The 17,858-nt window shown below is 49.9% G+C and overlaps 1 protein-coding gene across 2 annotated transcripts in view; it reads right to left on the reverse strand.

Moving 5' to 3' along the window:
• PXN (paxillin) overlaps positions 1 to 9,008 on the reverse strand; it is a 45,325-nt gene extending 36,317 nt beyond the window's left edge. For both annotated transcript variants that reach the window (XM_037816757.1, XM_037816758.1), the window contains exon 1: positions 8,862 to 9,008. In XM_037816757.1, coding sequence (XP_037672685.1) covers positions 8,862 to 8,874 — 13 coding nt within the window. In that variant the 5' untranslated portion in view covers positions 8,875 to 9,008. The remainder of the gene's footprint in view (positions 1 to 8,861) is intronic.
• Between the last annotated feature and the right edge of the window lie 8,850 nt (positions 9,009 to 17,858).

A 17,858-nucleotide genomic window follows, 5' to 3' on the forward strand; every position in this document is an offset into this window, starting at 1 on the left:
CTTCAAGGAGCTTACAGGGTGGGGCACACACACACACACACACACACACACAGAATGAAACCCAAGTGGGGACACACACACACACAGAATGAAACCCAAGTGACATGGATCTGTAAAGTCATAGTCAAGTGGGAGTGCCAAGACCCAAAAGTAAGTTAGAAGTTGGCTGCTCTTAAGCAGGGGCGGGGGCCTTCTCAAAAAGGTGGCTTTGGCTGAGATCTTAAAGGCAGAGGGTGTGGGCTGACAGATGAGGGCAGAGAGGCTATTTTCTGCAACTTGGACAAAGATCCAGAATCAAGGCAGAGCTAAGTGCTTGGAGTGCACAGAAATAAAATCTAACTCAGAGAATGCAGTTCAAGAAACCCCTAGACTTGGCAACTGTGTCATAAATACAAAAAGAGAGCCTTAGAACCCCCCATTCCCCACCCAAGCAGGGAGCAGGTAGGAAGGACCACCTAAAAGGGCTGTGGCTGATTGGCTCACCAGGCAGTGCTGAGTAGGAACCTAGGCCCAGGGTGTCCAGATCTAATTTTTCAAAAGAAACCAGACATGTGGATCTTTATGTGCAATATCCTGAAGCTTTAAATATTGGCAACTAATCTGAAATATTAATAAATGCCATGAAGGCCAAACAAGATGGGTCTGTGGGCCAAATACAACCTGTGATTTGCTGTCTCTACCTTGAGACTTTCACTATGAAGAACCAAAAAGAGGTTCAAGTTCCAGTATCATTATCTGTGTTGACACTGGGTGTGTTCCTTAATGCCTCTGAGCTTCAGTTTAGCTTTGTCATCTGTGAAACAGGGACAACCACCACCTACCCTAAAAGTTACTGTCAGAGTCGTATCATGAAAACGTTTCCTGAAACTTAAAGTGTAGCACAAACGCCCATTTTTTAACACAGGCCAAGGGAACAGAGGGGACAATAGCGGAGCAGTCAGACAGTAGACAGGGTCGTGAAGAGAGGGAGAAGGAAATGAGCCGGGCCCTTGCTGGCCTGCAGAACGGAAGAAGCCGGACAATGGAATCCACGTCAGGGATGGAAATATAAATTTAGGAGTCACCAGCACACAAGTGACAAAAGAGATCATGAAAGGAGATAGATTAGACCTTAGAATCCAGAAAGGAGAAAAACAAGGGGCCCAGAAAAAAGCCTTTGGAAGAACACAAAGGCACAACCCCTACGAAGGGATCAGAGAAGGAAGTGGGAAAGGAAGCAGGGGAGGTTCTGGGAGAAGGGGAGCTTAAGGAAGGGAGAGGAAAAAACATGGAAGAATGGTCCAGGACGAGTTAGAAAAAGGAGCGAAAGAAAGGAGTGAGGAAGGGAGGACAGGTAAAAAGAGGAAAACAACTGTCATATGACTTGAGGCAAGATTTCAAGCCAAGGAACCCCAAGGATCACCAACAGCCAGCACGAGAACGTTACAGACTTTGGGGAGAAAGCATTGCCTGGCTGACACCTCGAGTTTGGTCTTCTAGAGCTTTAAAACTGTGAGCCAATAAATAATTCCCATAGTTTAAGCCAAAAAGAAAGAGGAAACCAGAAGAAAAGGAGGTCAAGGTGAAGCGGCAGAGAGAGGCCTTTAGGCCCCAGGTGCTGACACTGATGGAGAAACTGGGGGTGGGGAGGGCAGGGCTAGGGAGTTCTGAAGCGCTGGGTGCAGCAGAAAGTGAATCAACACAGAGACAGTCATTGAGGGTCTCTCCCACGTGCTAAGCTAAGCACCTCCACCTGTGTCCTCTCCCTGCCACCTCCCAGTCACCAGAGAGGGAGAGGCAGGCCCTACCCTCATTCTATAATGGCACTTTTCTGTCCTTGGAAGAGGCCAAAGGCCCCATGGCTCCTTCAAAGAGATACATGGTCTGATGTCCAGATAAAGCTCAAGAGGCCTGAAGCTCCTTGAGCTAACCGAGGAAGGAGCTCCCTGGGGGCTTCCGCCCACCTGGCTCCAGCTCGCCCAGGGGGTCTCCTCTCCAAACCAGCTGGAAATGTGTGCCCCACTCTCCCCAACAAGAAAATAGAACAGAACATGTCTGTTTCTGCCAAGAGAGTTCTGAATAAGCTGCATTCCATTTCATTAAAACAATTACCTGAGCCCCAGCCAAGAATTACATAAAGCTTCCTCCCAGCACCACCCCCCTCTCTTCCCAACGCCCCACCCCCACCCCCACCCCCTCAACACACATCACACTGCTTCCAACAGGCAGAGTAAGGCATGGCACCCCACTCTGGAGACCTCACCGGGAAGGTCCCATGACCCCCACCGAGTGGCCAGCCTCTGCGTCCTTGCGCTCCGACGTGACTGAGGTTCAAAGCAGGCCCTCGCAGGAGGCGCTCACCAGCCCCGGATGTTTCTAGTGGGCACCAGGACCCTCACCTCTACCGCAAAGCCAAGGGCTGTCTCTAGTGCCAGAATCCAGCTATTTCCCAAAAACAGATGGGCGGGCCAAGTGATCCAGCTTTGAGTCAGCATAAACAAGACAGTGGGACCCTGGGAGTGGGCATTCCAGGAGGGAACCTGCAATCTGGAGGACTGGACGGCCAGATCGCAGCTGCAGACAAGAGCCTGGGGCCCGCTCTGGCCTCGCTGCCCACAGGCTGACTGTGTTCCTTTGGCCACAGATAAGAAGTTCATGATGTGAAGCAAATGGCATTCCAGCCCCTCCCCCAGGGCTTGAGCTGCCCCTGAGGCTGTTCCCGGCCCACAAAAGCCTCGCTCTGCTTCCGCAGGCCCCAGACAATCCCTTCCAAACTCCCTTCCTTGCTCGGACCAGGGCACAGAATCTCCCAATTAACGTCACCACACCCAAAGCAATACCAGGGCTGCTCCACACAGATGTAAGCTCGTGATCTCTTGCCTATCTTTTTTTTTTTTAATAAATTTTTAATGAGGCTATATATATATATATATACATACAGCATAAAATTTCCCATTTGAGCCATTTTCAAGTATATGATCCAGTAGCATTGATTACATTCGCAACGTTGTGCCACCATCACCACCATCCATCACCAAAACTTTTCAATCCCCCCAAAAAGAAACTCTGTCTCCATTAAGCAGCAACTCCCCATTCCCTATCCCCAGCCCTGGTCCACCCTGGAACCCTGGTCTCTAGGAACTTTCTTTGCACAGGCTCTGCACCCTAATCCCCACCTGACAATCACTATAATCCAAGGCCTGCTTGGCTCTTGTCTCTGCCCACTCAGTCTTTCAGCCACCTCCGCCAAGAGCCACCCCTGGGAGAATGACTCCTGCTCCCACAAAGAAATAGCAGGGCTTTTTTTTTTTTCCAACTTTTCAACGTGAAAATGTCTAAACACACAGAAAAATTGAAAGACTAACACAATGAACACCCACATACCCTCCACCGGGCTCGCTCTCTGTATCCCTTTTTTTTACTATATCACTTAAAGCTAAGTTGCAGACATCATGATACTTTACCCCTAAATACTTCAGCACACCCCTATAAAACAAGGACATTCTCCCATACACCCACAGAACCATGTCGCATAAGGAATAAGCACTAAAAGGCAGTCTTTAGGAGAAGATTCAGCCTCCAGGACCCTGCAAGGCCTGGCAGAGAGGGGAGTTCGCCCCCACCCCAGCACACCCGCTGCCTGCCCCTGGCCCAGCGTCCGAGGCCCCCCTGGAGAAGCTGGCCCTGGAGAAGCTGGCCCTCGAGCCCCACTGGTTAGGCAATCACTTAGTTGGAAGACTTTTATCAGTCCATGAATGTACACTCGGGCCCAGATGTGAGACCGGGAGATGAGAAGCGGAGCCTGGAGGCCGTGGCGGCCCTGGGCTGGGCCCACCCCAGGTCAGGAGACAATCCCGGGACACCCGTTTTAATCAGCTGTTCTGTCACGGTTTCTGAGAGAACCTGGTTCCCTGGTTCTCTCTCGCTCTCTCTCCCTCCCATAGGCCATTCTCAATTCTCTACCTTAAAAGTTTTCAACAACCTCCTCCTCTGGAAACAGGATGGCTCCAAGTGGCAGTGTAAATACACCCGAACAAAGACAAGGAGAAGTGTCTGTGTGTTGGGGTGGGGGCGCGGGAAGGCTGCTGACGCCCAATCAGGAGTGGTTAAAGACGGACCTCGGGAGACCAGCCCCAGGTTCTCATCGTCGGCAGCTGATGACTAAGGACACAGCTATGTCTGCAACAGGTAACCAGAGAGGTGACCAGGGAGGGAGGGGTGGCTAACAGGGTCCTGCGTCCCATCCTGAGCGAGGTGTCCCCATGAAAGAACAAAGGTGAGGGAAGAAACCAGATAGAACAGGAAAAGGAAGTGGGAGACTGGACAGAGAATGCAGTGTGTAGGGAAGGGGCAGAAAAGATGCTTAGCATTCTAGAAATGGAAAGCAACCAAACTAGGGCAACTAACATCTGCTCCAACAGCGTGAAGAGATGTGTGAGAAGTGGTTTCAAGCCCAGGCTCTGGAGTTGGAGTGCCTGGATTCAAACCCCAGCCCTGACACTCACTAGCTGTAGAACTTGGCCCTCTCTGTGCCTCAGTTTCCTCATCTGAAAAATGGGTAACAACAATAATAATAGAAACTGCCCCATACTGACATGAGGATTCAATGAAACAAGGCATGGCAGGTGCACAGCACAGGGCCTGCACATAGCAAGTGCCCAACAAATATGATGGCAAAGAGGTCTGTAAACACTGTATACATATTTTAAAAAAGTGTTCTACAGATGTTTGTTATTATTAATGAAGACACTGAGACAAGGGCAAGCCAGGGAAGGGCTGGAATAAGAGTGAGGCTGGGAAGCTTTTCAAACATCTCTGGTCTTGCAACAAGGTAAAGGCCCAAAGGAAGCAGTTCGGAGAGTCGGCACACTCCATGCAGGATGACCAAGTTGGGACACTGGCTACTCAGAGCCTCAGCAGTAACTTCCCCTTCAATTGCCGCCCGCTAGCCAAGGGCACGCCCAGCCTCCCCAAGGCACGGCCGTCACCAGGGGAGCTGGGAAAAAGGACTCCTGAGACATACCCTCAGAAGACCTGGAACCCACAGTGGCAGGCGGTGGCCCCCAGGGGTCTGAGCCTTCCCACACGCAGCTGGCTGCCCAGGGAGCGAGACAGCTTAGCCCAGCGGAAAGAGCACCTGCTCAAGAATCAACCACACTCGAGTCCCAGCTCCATCCCTTGCAAGCTCACAGTGCAGGAGATTTGGTGGTGATGCAGCTCCTGCTAGGAGGGCACCATGTCTGCACGGCCAATGCTGCTTCACCCATGGGGGCCCTGACCCTGGCCTAGCAGACAGAGGCACCACAGACAGGCAAGCGCGAAGTCCAGACTTTCCATGGAAACAGAGAAGCTCCGTAGCCTGGAATGCCCCAGGCAACTCCCCTGCTCCCTGAGTCCTACCCCCAAGGACAATGAGGCACTGTTTTCCAAAGGGTCAGCACTGCTGAGAAGCTGAAAGAAGACATGTCCGGATCTCCGCAGCAAATGGACATGGCCAGCAGCTGGCTGGTGCCCCTCCCAAGCGATGGGGAAGATGTGCTATGAAGTCTTGAACTGGACCCACCCTTTGCCACAGAGGCGATTTCCTAGGGGCAGAAATTTTAAAAGGTAACAATTACTCATGGCTAATCCCACACACCCCTACGTCCCCTTTAGTCACCCAGAACGTGCTACCTCATTACGATGATGATGACCGGATCTGATGTGGGATCAGTCTGACTTCAAATCCCAGCTCCATCACGTGTATATATAACTAACTTTGGGTGAGCACCAGAACTTTCCTGGGTGCAGGGGAATGGTGGTGAGAACTCCAGGGTCCTAAGACAGCACACAAACAGTGTGGGGTACAGGGCCTGCCCCCCATCATGCATGCGCAATCCTCAGTAGACCACAGCCTTGGCCAAAGCACCCTCCACCCCAGCCACATTAAGAACGGGAAGAAGGGGAAAGCAAAGAGGAGGGTCAGAAAACGTAATCGGAGTGCATCTCCCTGTTGTGGTAACTCTGTCCAGGAAACTCCGGCCAGAACATGAACAGAGTGGACTCCCGGCCAAACCAGCATCAAAACAGTAATGGGAAAAGCCACCAGCAGCCACCCTGCAGCACCAAGTGGAGAGAACACCCAGGGAAGGGCAGGACACTCTGTGTTTATGTTTTTCTGCCCAAAGAGCTATAAATTTGTAACTTATTAAACAGCACATGGTGAGGCTGTCACTGGCAGCTCTGGGGAAGGGAGAGTCCCTGATTTTTTTAAGACCGAAAAACAAAGTCACAGCAGAGGCTCTGCCCTTGCCACAGAACAGCCCGCAAACTCTCCCCTGTGTTAGGGACCAGGAGGCTCACAGCTGAACGCACTTAGGAGAAACATAAAAACAAGAAGCCTGGGCTTTGTTTCTTCCCTAAGTAAGGAAAACAGCTGACGGGCAGGACTGAGCAGCCATCCAGACAGCTGACGGAGCCCAAGCAAGCCTGAACGCAGATCCTTTCCCCTCCTGCACACTCCATTCCTCCCACCCGAGGCCCCGGCCAGCCAGGCGTGGCGGCCACCGGAGGTTTAGGCAAAGGAAGTTAGGCAGCCCGGATCCACGCAATTTGAGAGCCCCGGGAGGGAGGCAGCAAACGTTAGTGGTAGTAGCTGTCACCCCACTGAGACCCCTCCTTCCAGCACCTGCTCACCCCCCCCCCCCCCAGGAACAAAGTCCTCTGGATAGGCAAGAGCTGCAGTTCTAGGAGCTGGAGATTGGGCTTCCAGTCGTGGTTTTGTCATTTTGTGGCTGTGCAGCCCTGAGTAAGTCAATCAACCTCTCTTAGTCTCAGTTTTCTCAACTTGTAAGAGGCAGATAGCAATGACAGCAGGGGCCATATAGGGCTCTTGGCAAGTGCTGTTGAGAGGATGGACAGGTTGAGATCTGGGGAAGTACTCCATAAACAGCAAATTTAAATTCCTACAAACCCCTCTGCTACCACACTGTTCCCTTTCAGAGACTCAGTTTCCTGGCCCTAAAGGGAAGACTGTCAGAAGACAGGAACTCCAGACTCGACTGCAAACTCTACAAACACTTTCTCAGTCTTTCAAAAAGCACATGGACTGTCTGGAAGCAACACAGGCACATCAGCATTTTAGAAACTGTAACTCTGCTCCCCATTTCCCAGTAGGAAAGCATCAAGACTTTCAAAACCTGATTCAAAGAATAGCCTGAGCCTCCCTTCAGCTTGGTTGTTTTTGTGGGACCTAAAATACCTGCCTGGAAGCCAGCCAAGACCAACCTTGAATACCTTGGAAAAATGGGTGCCAAGCCTGACCCAAAGGCAGACCTACACTCAGAGCCATCACACTCAGCAAAACAGGAACCTACACCACCCCCAGCTCCAGGATCTCTTATGGGCATCATGATCCCAAAAGGAAGCTGCCAGGAGGCACTCAAGTCCCATCCTTCTTCCTGTCCCCTCAGAACTCTCCTGTCTACAAATAGCCAGTCTTAATTTAGGGTCTGCCCCATGCTTCTGGGGAGAGGCCTGTCAGTCCCATCTGATGAATCTACTCCTCAGAGCCTGGGACACACAGAGCATTAGTGGTCACACAAGTCACCCACAGTCCAGAAAGGGAAGACAAGGCTCCTACAGAGAAAGTGTTTCTCCCTGCTCACCAACGTAGCTCGGGGAGCCCTGCAGCTATAGACGTGAAGAGGAGGGAGAGAAAGCGAATCCTCCCATCCCAGGGTTCACACCACTTAAGACATTCCTAGAACCCTGGCACCAACCCCTTGGGTTTAATGTCAGGTTCCAGAGGACACTTTCTCCTGACCTAAACTCAGATCGAGCCCAGGGAGGGGGTGGGCTGAAAAGAGTAGTCTTGAGGCTCCAATAACAGGAAAACAGTAAAACTCTGTTCTGGGCATCCTGCCCTCCTTACCTGTGTGGCTTCCAGCTGAGCCCGGCACAGGGGGGGAGGGGGCTCTGCCAGCCAGGACAAGTCCAGAGATGGCCCTATCTGGGGCCCACTTCCCACCTCATTCCCCTGGAATTTCACCAGGGGCTGCAGTGGGGGAGAAGGCTGTCTCCCCAACTTACCCTTCCAGGCTTAGACTGCTCTGTGATATGAAGGGGGAAGGGGCTGGCTGTGAATTGAGGGGCTGCTCCACTGAGTGGGACGGCAGTCAGTGAGGTGGACCACTCTGATCCTGAAGTGGAACGACCAGTCCACAAAATGGGGTGCCCAGACTGAAGTAGGGGGTAGTCGGGCATACTGGGAGACTGGCTTTGGAAATGGACGAGTGGTTGTCAGAGACTCATCTCTAACTTGTGAATGTGACTTGTGAAAATGGAAGGGGTGGGCTCGTGGATGGAGGGGTTAGCCTTGAAGTGGGGGTGATAGTCTGTGAATTGGGGGGGGCGGGGGCGGGCAGGTGTCTTCCAGGGAGTGGGAGCAGGTCCCATAAATGAAGGACCAGCCCATGAAATCAGGCTCCCAAGTTGGGTGGCCGATCTGTGAGGTGGGGGTGGGCGAGTGGTCTGTGAAGTGAGGGTCCCATCGCTGAGGAGGTACTCCGGCCCGGGCAGGCGGACGGGGTGGGTCCCCGGGGTGTGAGCAGGTCCCTGGGGCTGGTCTGGGGAACGGGGATGGGTCCCCGGGGTAGGGGGTCCGGAGGTGGGGGCTGTCCCTGAGGCGGGGGGTGGCGGCTGGGAGGACGGCGGCGGGGACGGCCTGGCCCGGGACTCAGGCCCAGCCCGGGATCCCGGCCCTGAGGAAAGCCGGCGACAGGGACAGCAGCCGGGGCCGCCGGGGTGGGATCCCGCGGCCCCCGCCGCTCGCTCGCTCGCGCCCGCCCGGCCCGGGGCCGCGCGCCCCTCGCTGCTCCTCCCTCGGCCTCCCGCTCACTCACCGAGGTCGTCCATGGCGGGGCCGCGGTCGCCAGGCAGCGGCTCGGCGTCGCGCTCCTGCCCGTCCGGGGGCCGCTCCTCTCCGCCCCGCAACTTTTCCGCCGCGAGCCTCGGCCCGGAACGGAACGCGCCGCCGCCCCCGCCGCCGCGCGCGCCCGCGCCCGCCGCGCGCCCCGCCCCCGGCCACCCCCGCGCGCGCGCGCGCCCCACCCCCGCCGCTGACCCGCCGCGCGCCCCGCCCCCTGTCGCCCCCGCCGGCGAGTTGGCCCCGCCCCGCGAGCGCGCGCCCAGGCGGGATGTGGGCGAGGCTAGGCGTGGCGGCGGCGCCCCCTAGCGACCCAGCGCGCGGGAGGCGGGAGGCGCCCAGCCCGCCGCTCGGTCAGTCTTCCTGTCCATCTCAAAGTCGCACACCTACCTGACCGTCCGACTGACAGATGTATCCTTCTGTCTTGGCATCTCACAGCCTGACTTGTGTCTGTTCATCCGTCGGTCACCCAGCCATAGATGTTTATCCTTGGAGAATCATGTTTATCCTCCTGCCTGTCTGTCCGTCCGCAAATGTCACCTCCTAAGAGGGACCTAAATCGGTACCGGCAAGGCCGGGAAGCCTTTGGAGGACCTTTTCCCGTGTCGCCCTCTGGAGTGTTGGAAGTGCAGCTCGCAGAGCAGCCCCTGAGGCCCAGATCCAAAACTGTTGAGGTTATGTACTCCTTCAGCTTCTGCATGTCCACTCTCGGAGAGGGAGCCTTCCCAAAACTCTGCATGGGGCAGAGGATACCCCACCTTGGACATTAGAGGGAAAACTACCTGGAGGTGATATCCAGTGCAGGGCACAGTTTCCTGGATCACCCCACTGCCACCCGGGATCCCGGATGGCTCTGCTCCCAAGCTGTCAGAAATTGGGTAATGACAGCTACCATTCATTGAATGCCTGAATAGACAGATACTGGGTAGCTATTATCCAAATTAATTCTAAGAGGTAGTTATTATCCCATAATCAGCCTTTCCCCACTCTTTGTTGTGGGTGATGGTGGTTTGTCTATTTTACATAAAAATGTTGTGTGAGTGCAGCTTCAAACTCCCCTTCCCAGGAGAATCCAGCTCCTAAGACCCTGTGTCTGCTCAGGTCCTCTGGGAAGCAGATGCTGAGACAGAACTGGGGGTAACATCTGTGAAAGATAGAGGGAGAACAAGCAGGACTGGGTCAGGAGAGCCTCAGATCTGACAAAGACCAGCCAACCCAATGGGGAGCTCTGGAACAAAGACCAATGGTTCAAGAGGTCCATTGTTGGACAGAAGTGGCCAGGCCCTGACACGCCCACCTGATCAGTCATTGACTGGGGGCTGCCCAACAAGAGTGTGGCCTGGCCTCAAAGGTGCTGTATCGGGAGACTGTCCACTAACTGCACCCTTCCAGCTGGATGACAAGCTCTTGCGGGAAGGAAGATCCAAGGAGCAACCCCCTACCCCCATGGCTGCTCTACCCTTCTACATGAAAATGTAGGAGCCAACACTGCTCCCCAACTAAGCAGTCACTTTATTGCATGTTCTTCCAACACATGTCAGATACCTCTGCTTTCAGGCACTTCTCATGGCTGCAATTTACATTTAGGGATGGGATTATTTGGTAAAGAGTCTTTCTCCCTATCAGACTATATATAAATAGTGGGAGGGAGGAAACTAAAGAATAATCTAGTGAGATCACCCATTCCTTCCCTTAATGATGAGATATTTAATGGCACTGTACCAGGAGCTGTGCTGGGGCTGGGGAGTACGAGGATGAATAAGACTGACACAGTGCCTGCATTTTTGGGGTTTACAGTCTAAAGGAGTGGACAAAAGAGCAAACAGACCACCATGAAGGATGAGTAGCCTCACACTGTTCCCAGCTGCCTGGAACAGCATGTGCTAAGGCCTGAACATGAGGCAGAGACCACAGCATATTGGAAGAACTGGAAGGAAATCACAGTGTGGAATATGAGGTGAAGAGTGATAACAGTGGGGATAAAGATGTCAACAGGGGGCTCCTAGCCTGCATCAGACATTGGGCTAAAGCTGGGGGAAGCAGAATGAAGAATCCACACACACTAGATCTGCATGAGACCCTGGAGTTTCTGGGATGAACAATATGCAAAACTGTATCCAAAACTAGCAGGGAGAGAGGGCGACAGTACAGTGGAGATATAAGGTCACATTTCCTCTTGAGAACAAATTCTCTTTAGAACAACACTAATAATTATTATTATAATGCCTGCTATCAATATAATGAGGCAGGCTCTGGGCTAAGCACTTTCCATGCTTTTTTTTTAATCCTGACCTTAGGAAATGACCACTGCTATCCCCTTCTACAGTTGGGAAAACTGAGTCAGGGTGATTGAGTTCTCCGAGTGAGGAAACTGGAATTTGAACCTGCAAAGGCTTGTGCCAACACCTAACTCTCCTTAGACCAATCCCAGGGACACTCTTGCCCACATCTCCAAAGATCTTTTGTTTTTCCAAGCAGTGTACCATGGAAGGAAAACCAAGGCACCAACTGAGTGGGTGATTTCCCACTGGGGACATGGAATACTAAAGAGAAACGAGGCTTCAAAGCTCAGCACTGGGGACTTTTGACAGCCAAGTTCCTACCTGTGATTTTCCTCCTGCAAACAGTCCATGAGGCCCATTTCCGCTCTCTCTTCCTTGTCTTCCTCCAGACTCCCCCCTCCAGCAACCAGATGCAGTTTTTTTTCATGCTTCCTAAAGAGTTACTGATATTGACAAGGCAGATGGATGGCCTTGCCAAAGCTGACTTCAGCGTCCCCAGGGTGAGGTGTCAGCCCCCTGAGAAAGCAGGCCCTTCGCAGGCTCACCCCTGACCAGATGGGCTGAATCATCCTAATGTCCATCTTTCCACGGGTGCTGTTCCTTCTCCTGGACCACCCTGGATGTCTCTCCTGTCCTGCTCGTGTGCCTCTCTGCTCTGTAGTGTGGGATAAAAGATAAGAACACAGGCCCTTGGGCTGATTCCACCGAGGCTCCACCCAGGTTCAAATCCAAGCTACGTTCTTTGCTAGCGGTTGATCTTGGGGCAATTTACTCTGTGTGCCTGTTTCCTCCACTCTGGAGTGAGATTAAGAATAACTACCCGTTACAGTCATCATAGGATTAGACGAGATACTGTATATCACATACTTAGAATGTGATGCCCTCTCAAACTCAGCCCTGTCCAATAGAATTAGAATGTGAGTCACCCAGGTAATCTAGAATTTTCTAATAGTCTTATGGGGAAGAAGTAAAAAGAAATAGGTGAAATTCATTTTAATAACATATTTTATCTAATCCAATGTCATGGTTTGAACATGTAATCAACATAAAAAGATATCAATGAGATATTTCAGATTCTCTTTTTTTGTGTGCGGTCTTTAAAAACCACTGTGTATTTTACACCTGCAGCACATCTCAATTCATACTGGCCACATTTTCAAGTGCTCATTAGCCACACACATGGCTAGTGGCTACTACATCGGGCAGTACAGCTTTAAATTGGAACTGTCATCATGATTGTTGGGGTGTGTACCAGTTTGAATGTATTATGTCCCCCAAAATGCCATTATCTTTGATGTAATCTTGTGTAGGCAGATGTATCAGTGTTGATTAGACTGTGATTCTTTGAGTGTTTCCATGGAGATGTGACCCACCCAACTGGGTGATGACTCTGATTGGATCATTTCCATGGAGGTGCGGCCCCACCCATTCAGCATGGGCCTTGATTAGTTTACTGGAGCACTGTATTAGCACAGACAGAAGGAGCGAGCTTGCTACAGCCAAGAGGGACACTTTGAAGAATGCACAGAAGCTGAGAGAGGAGCTGCAGATGAGAGACAGTTTGAAGATGGCCTTTGAAAGCAGACTCTGGCTCCGGAGAAGCTAGGAGAGGACAAATGCCCCAAGAGCAACTAGGAGTGACATTTTTGAGGAACTGCAGCTAGAGAGGAACATCCTGGGAGAAAGCCATTTTGAAACCAGAACTTTGGAGCAGATGCCAGCCACATGTCTTCCCAGCTAACAGGTTTTCCAGACATCATTGGCTATCCTCCAGTGAAGGTACCCGATTGCTGATGTGTCGCCTTTGACACTTTATGCCCTTAAGACTGTAACTGTGTAATCAAATAAACCCCCTTTATAAAAGCCAATCCATTTCTGGTGTTTTGCATCCTGGCAGCATTAGCAAACTAGAAAAGGGTGTCAACCTAAAAGCCATTTCCTCAGAGAACCCTTGCCTTGTTATTAAGATTCTTTTTTTTTTTAGTACCCTGCAAGCATTCATCAAAATCGTAAATAAATAACTATTATGCATTCACTGTTTGTGTCTGTCTCCTACTAGATGTTAAACTTCAAGAAGGCAGGGACCACATATGTCTTGTTCACTGCACATAGTAGTTGCTCAATAAATACATGCTGTACAAAAAAAACTTATTAAGCACCTACTTGATGAATTAGGCTTTAGCACTACACTGCTGTTGGGAAGAGAGAGCAAGTTAAGAGGTAAAAAAAGCAGATTTAGAATAAATTCCAGAGCTTACAGTATAGATTTGGAAATTGTCCTTACAAAAGCAATAGTTGCCCATTGTAGGAAGAAATTTAGAAAACACGGGTAAACTAAGAGAAGAAAATTACAATAATCCATAATAAAAAAAAAATAGTGACCTATTGGATATTCTTCTAGACCATTCCCCATATATATTGTTTTAGTTTCCTTGTTGCTAAAGCAAATACCATGCAATGGGTTGACTTAAACAATGGGAGCTCATTGGCTCACAGTTTTGAAGCTAGGAGAAGTCCAAATCAAGGTGTCATCAAGGCGATGCTTTCTTCCAGAAGGATGTGGCATTCTGGGGCTGGCTGTGGGTGATTCTTTGTCCTTGGCTTTTCTGTCACATGTCAATGCACAAGGTGGCCTCTCTTGGCTTCTCTTTTCTCTTCTGAGTTCCGTTGACTTTCCGTGTCTGGCTGTTCCTTCTGTGTGTCTTTCTCTCTGTGACCTTCCTCACCAGGCATTCAGTAATAGGATTAAATTGGGCCATACTTTAAGTAACCTTATCAAAAAGTCCTATTTACAAGAGTTCACACCCACAAGAATGAATTAAATTTAAGAACAGATTTTTCTGCGGTACATAGCTCCAAACCACCACATGTATATACGTATATATATGTGCATCTATAATGTTTAAATATATTTTTTATGTTTATACATACTTCTTTACAATTAACACTTTTTCATGGCATTCAATATTCTTCTAAAATATCATTTCATTGGATGAAATGGTATACCATCGCATGACTGTACCAGCCTTCACTTTGCCAGCCCCCTGGTTAAATTTAGTTATTTCCAAGTTTTCATAATTAGCAATTCTGAGAAGAACGTCCTTATAGTGAAATCTGGGAGCACATCCTTAATTATTCCCTTAAGATCAATTCCTTGAAGTGGAAGTGCTGTGTCAGAGTTAAGTGCCCTGTTAGTCCTCTTGCTATGTGTTGGCAAAGTGCTATCTGTAACAGATAGATATCTAGATAAACATCTAGTAAATATTTCATGAGCTTTGACTTACCGCACAGTACCATGGGTGACCCCAAGCAAAATCCCCTCAAATGTGGTACGGGTGCCACAGGTGGAATGAGAGATGCGTAAATGATACAGGAGTAAAGATTTCCTATCTTAATAGTTATGTATTTATGTATATTAGAAAAAATTCTAATTAGCACACCAAACCTGTGATAGCACCAATATTATTGTTTAGGCTGAAGCTGAAAAAAAAAGTGGGTCCATTTAAATAAAAATATTTGGTAAGTAATAGCACAGTTGGTTTTCAGTTACGGCAAAAATCACGAACATCTAAGCAAATAAGTGGGGTTGGAGGCTTTTACCTGGGCCGTTCCCAAAGAGGGTGCAGCCACGGGGAATACCTGGAACCTTCAGAAACTGGAAGAGACAAGAACAAGACTCTGCCCTAGAACCTGGGGAGGTAGTGTAGCTGGGCCAACACCTTGATTTTCGAGTTCTGGCCTCCAGAACTGAGAGAATAAATTTCTGTTGTTTTAAGCCATCAAGTTTGTGGTAGTTTGTTATGACCGCCATGGGAAACATACGTTACTAACCACAGAGCTGTTGTCAAGAGCAAAGGACTGGAAACAACCCAAATATCCATCAATGGGGGATTGGTTAAAGAAATTGCACACAGTCCTGTGATGGAAAACTATGTAGCCACAGAAAAGATGGAGGAAGCTCGTTATGTGCTAGACGGAAACAACCTCCAAAGTCTATTCTCAAGGGCAAGAAAAAAAGAAAAAAAGTGTAACATATGTATCATTCGTGTAAAAGAAGTGGGAAACTATAGTATATGTTTGACATGCTCCTGCCTGCTAGAATATCTCTGGAATTACACATGGAACCATAATGCCACCTGGCAGGAGTTAGAGGTGGGGGAATGGGGTGGCTGGGAGACAGGAATAAGGAGATTTCACAATATACCCCCTTTTGAATCTTTTGAATTCTCAACCACATATCTGATTTTACCTATTCCCAAAATGAATTCCTATTTTAAAAATAAAAGAAAACTACATCACATTGAAAAGGATTACACGATAGGCATTAACTTGAGAGTGATCAACCGTTTGAATGTGCATGCCATGAGACTTCAAAAATGTTTCCTGGAAGAGAGCTAGCTAATCCTCGTCTGAGTTTTTGGAGAATGGAAGGCTGTGGGAAGGGCATTCTGGAAGGAGGGTCTGGCATGCAGAAAGGCATGTAGGCGGGAGCTGGCAAGCAGAGGGCCCCAGCATCAGAGCAGGGAGGCTAAGAGTGAAATGCTTCCCCTCGTTTATCCCAAAGAGCCAGGTGACTCAGAGGGTGGGTCTTAGTAGGCAGTTCTGCCCTCCAGGGCCAACCTCCAATGTCCAAAAATCTAGACAGGCCAGGTACAAATCCTAGCAAAATGAGAGTGAGGCTCTGCTTGTCTGATACTTAGTAGCTGTGTGGTCTGGGGCAAGTGGCTTAACCACTCTGAGCCTGGGTTGTCTTAATTGTAAAATCTGGATAATAAAAAATATTTCTTCCATGCTTGTTAGGTGGATTCAACAACAACAAAAATTCATGAAAAGGGCTCAGCATAGTAAGCAGCCAAGAAACTGTAGCTGTGATTTTCATCAAAGAATGCAGGGGGACTTGAGGACTGGGAGAGAAAAGGACAGGTTTGGGAATTTATTGAGCTACCAACAGGTTGTGGAATCGAAGTTGTGAGTTAATAATAACTAGGAGGAGGAGTTGCCAATAAACTGGGAACATTTATTATTTAGCATGTGGGAGCACCATATTAAATATTTACATTATTATCCCATTTAATCCTCACAAAAATCCAATAGGAGGGGATCTTTATCCCTAGTTTACAGACTAAGAAACTGAGGCTTGTAAATAAACTCACCAGCACAATGCCACACAGCTTCAAAGTGGCAGAGGCAGGATTCGAACTCCAGGCTGACACGAGAGCCCATGCACTTGCTTACGAAAAGGAGCATGGGCTTGTATCTCGGCCTCTTGGCAAATCCAAGCTCCCCAGCTGGCTTAGACAAGCTCCCCAGCTGGCTTCCCTTGGGAAGGCCCTAGAATTTGGGGTTAGGGCACATTCTGTATCATGGGGGGTCCTGTTTAGAACCTTGGTGACACCAGGATAAATCCAAATGGTTTTCCATGACCTGTGACCTCGTTAGGGGACCTAGTGTGATGTGCCTTCTCCCCAGCTCTCGCTGCTTCCGTCTGCCTCAACTTCAGTCTCAGGGAGTGGCTTTCATTTCCTCCAAGAGTTCATGTACACCTGATTTCCACCTTCTCCTCATTTCCATGCCCCTGTGGGTGCCATTACTGCTGCTGAAATCCACCCTATCCCCTTTCTCCCTGTTAATTCCTCCTGCTGTTCACAGCTTAGCTACCCCTCCTCCAGGAAGCCCTCCCTGACTACCCACCAGGCTTGAACAGTTGGTTCCACAAAAGCACTTAACTCCACACCAGGCATCAGTGGAAGTGCTTTTCCTATCTTCTCTTATTTAACAAAATATCTGTGGCAGTAGCTCTCATCCTTGGCAGCCCATCAGAATCACCTGAGGCGCTTTAAAAAAAAATACTTTTGCCCAGATCCACACCTCAGAAATTCTGATTTAATTGGTCTGGAATGCAGCCTGAGCATCAGGGTTTTTTTTAAAGCTCCGTGGGCTATTCTAATGTTCAGCCAGGGTTGGGAACCACTGTCCTTTGAGAGAGATATGATTACGGCACTCCTTTTATAGCCAGGGAAATGGAGGCACAGAGAGGTTAAGTAAGTGGCCCAAGGTCACAGAGCTTGTGAATAACAAAGAGCAAGGATTTAAACCCAGGAATTCTGGCTTCAAAGCTTTACAGAAAAAAAAATCAATTGGCCTCAGTTAATTTCCCCCATGAGGGAGAGGCCATGGAGCTGTAAGCCAGCTCTGTTCTGAGACAGACACCAAAGTCCCTCGGGCATGGGATATTTTTAACCCAGAGAAGCTGGTGAGTCTTTCAGACATCATGCAGTGCCTTGAACACTGAGCAGATTGTTTGGGGGCCCGTGGGTCCTCTCCCTGCTGAGACATCCCTCAGAGTCCAGCATTTTCTTCTCCTGGGGCCACTGTCCCCTGGCTGGCTCTGATGACAGGGAGGGAGGGGCAGGGTGGCTCCAGTGGGGACTGATGTTTCCAAGGATATTTCCACACATGGTGGAGGGGAAGGGGAGTGAGCTTTGGATGCATTCACAGACTCCTCCTCACTCCGAGACAAGGATTGCCTCTCCGGGACCCTACCCTTTGTCCCCTGGCTCTGCTTGGAAAATGCACTGAGAAGACAAGCAGCCCCAGCCTCCAGAGAATGGGTATAGATTCACTCTCCTCTTTCTTCCCCTCCGTAACCTGTGAGAGCTAGGTGAAAGCTGCAGAGCACTTCCAAATGAGCA

The sequence above is a fragment of the Choloepus didactylus genome, chromosome 23, assembly GCF_015220235.1.
Source record: "Choloepus didactylus isolate mChoDid1 chromosome 23, mChoDid1.pri, whole genome shotgun sequence".
Taxonomy (NCBI): domain Eukaryota; kingdom Metazoa; phylum Chordata; class Mammalia; order Pilosa; family Megalonychidae; genus Choloepus; species Choloepus didactylus.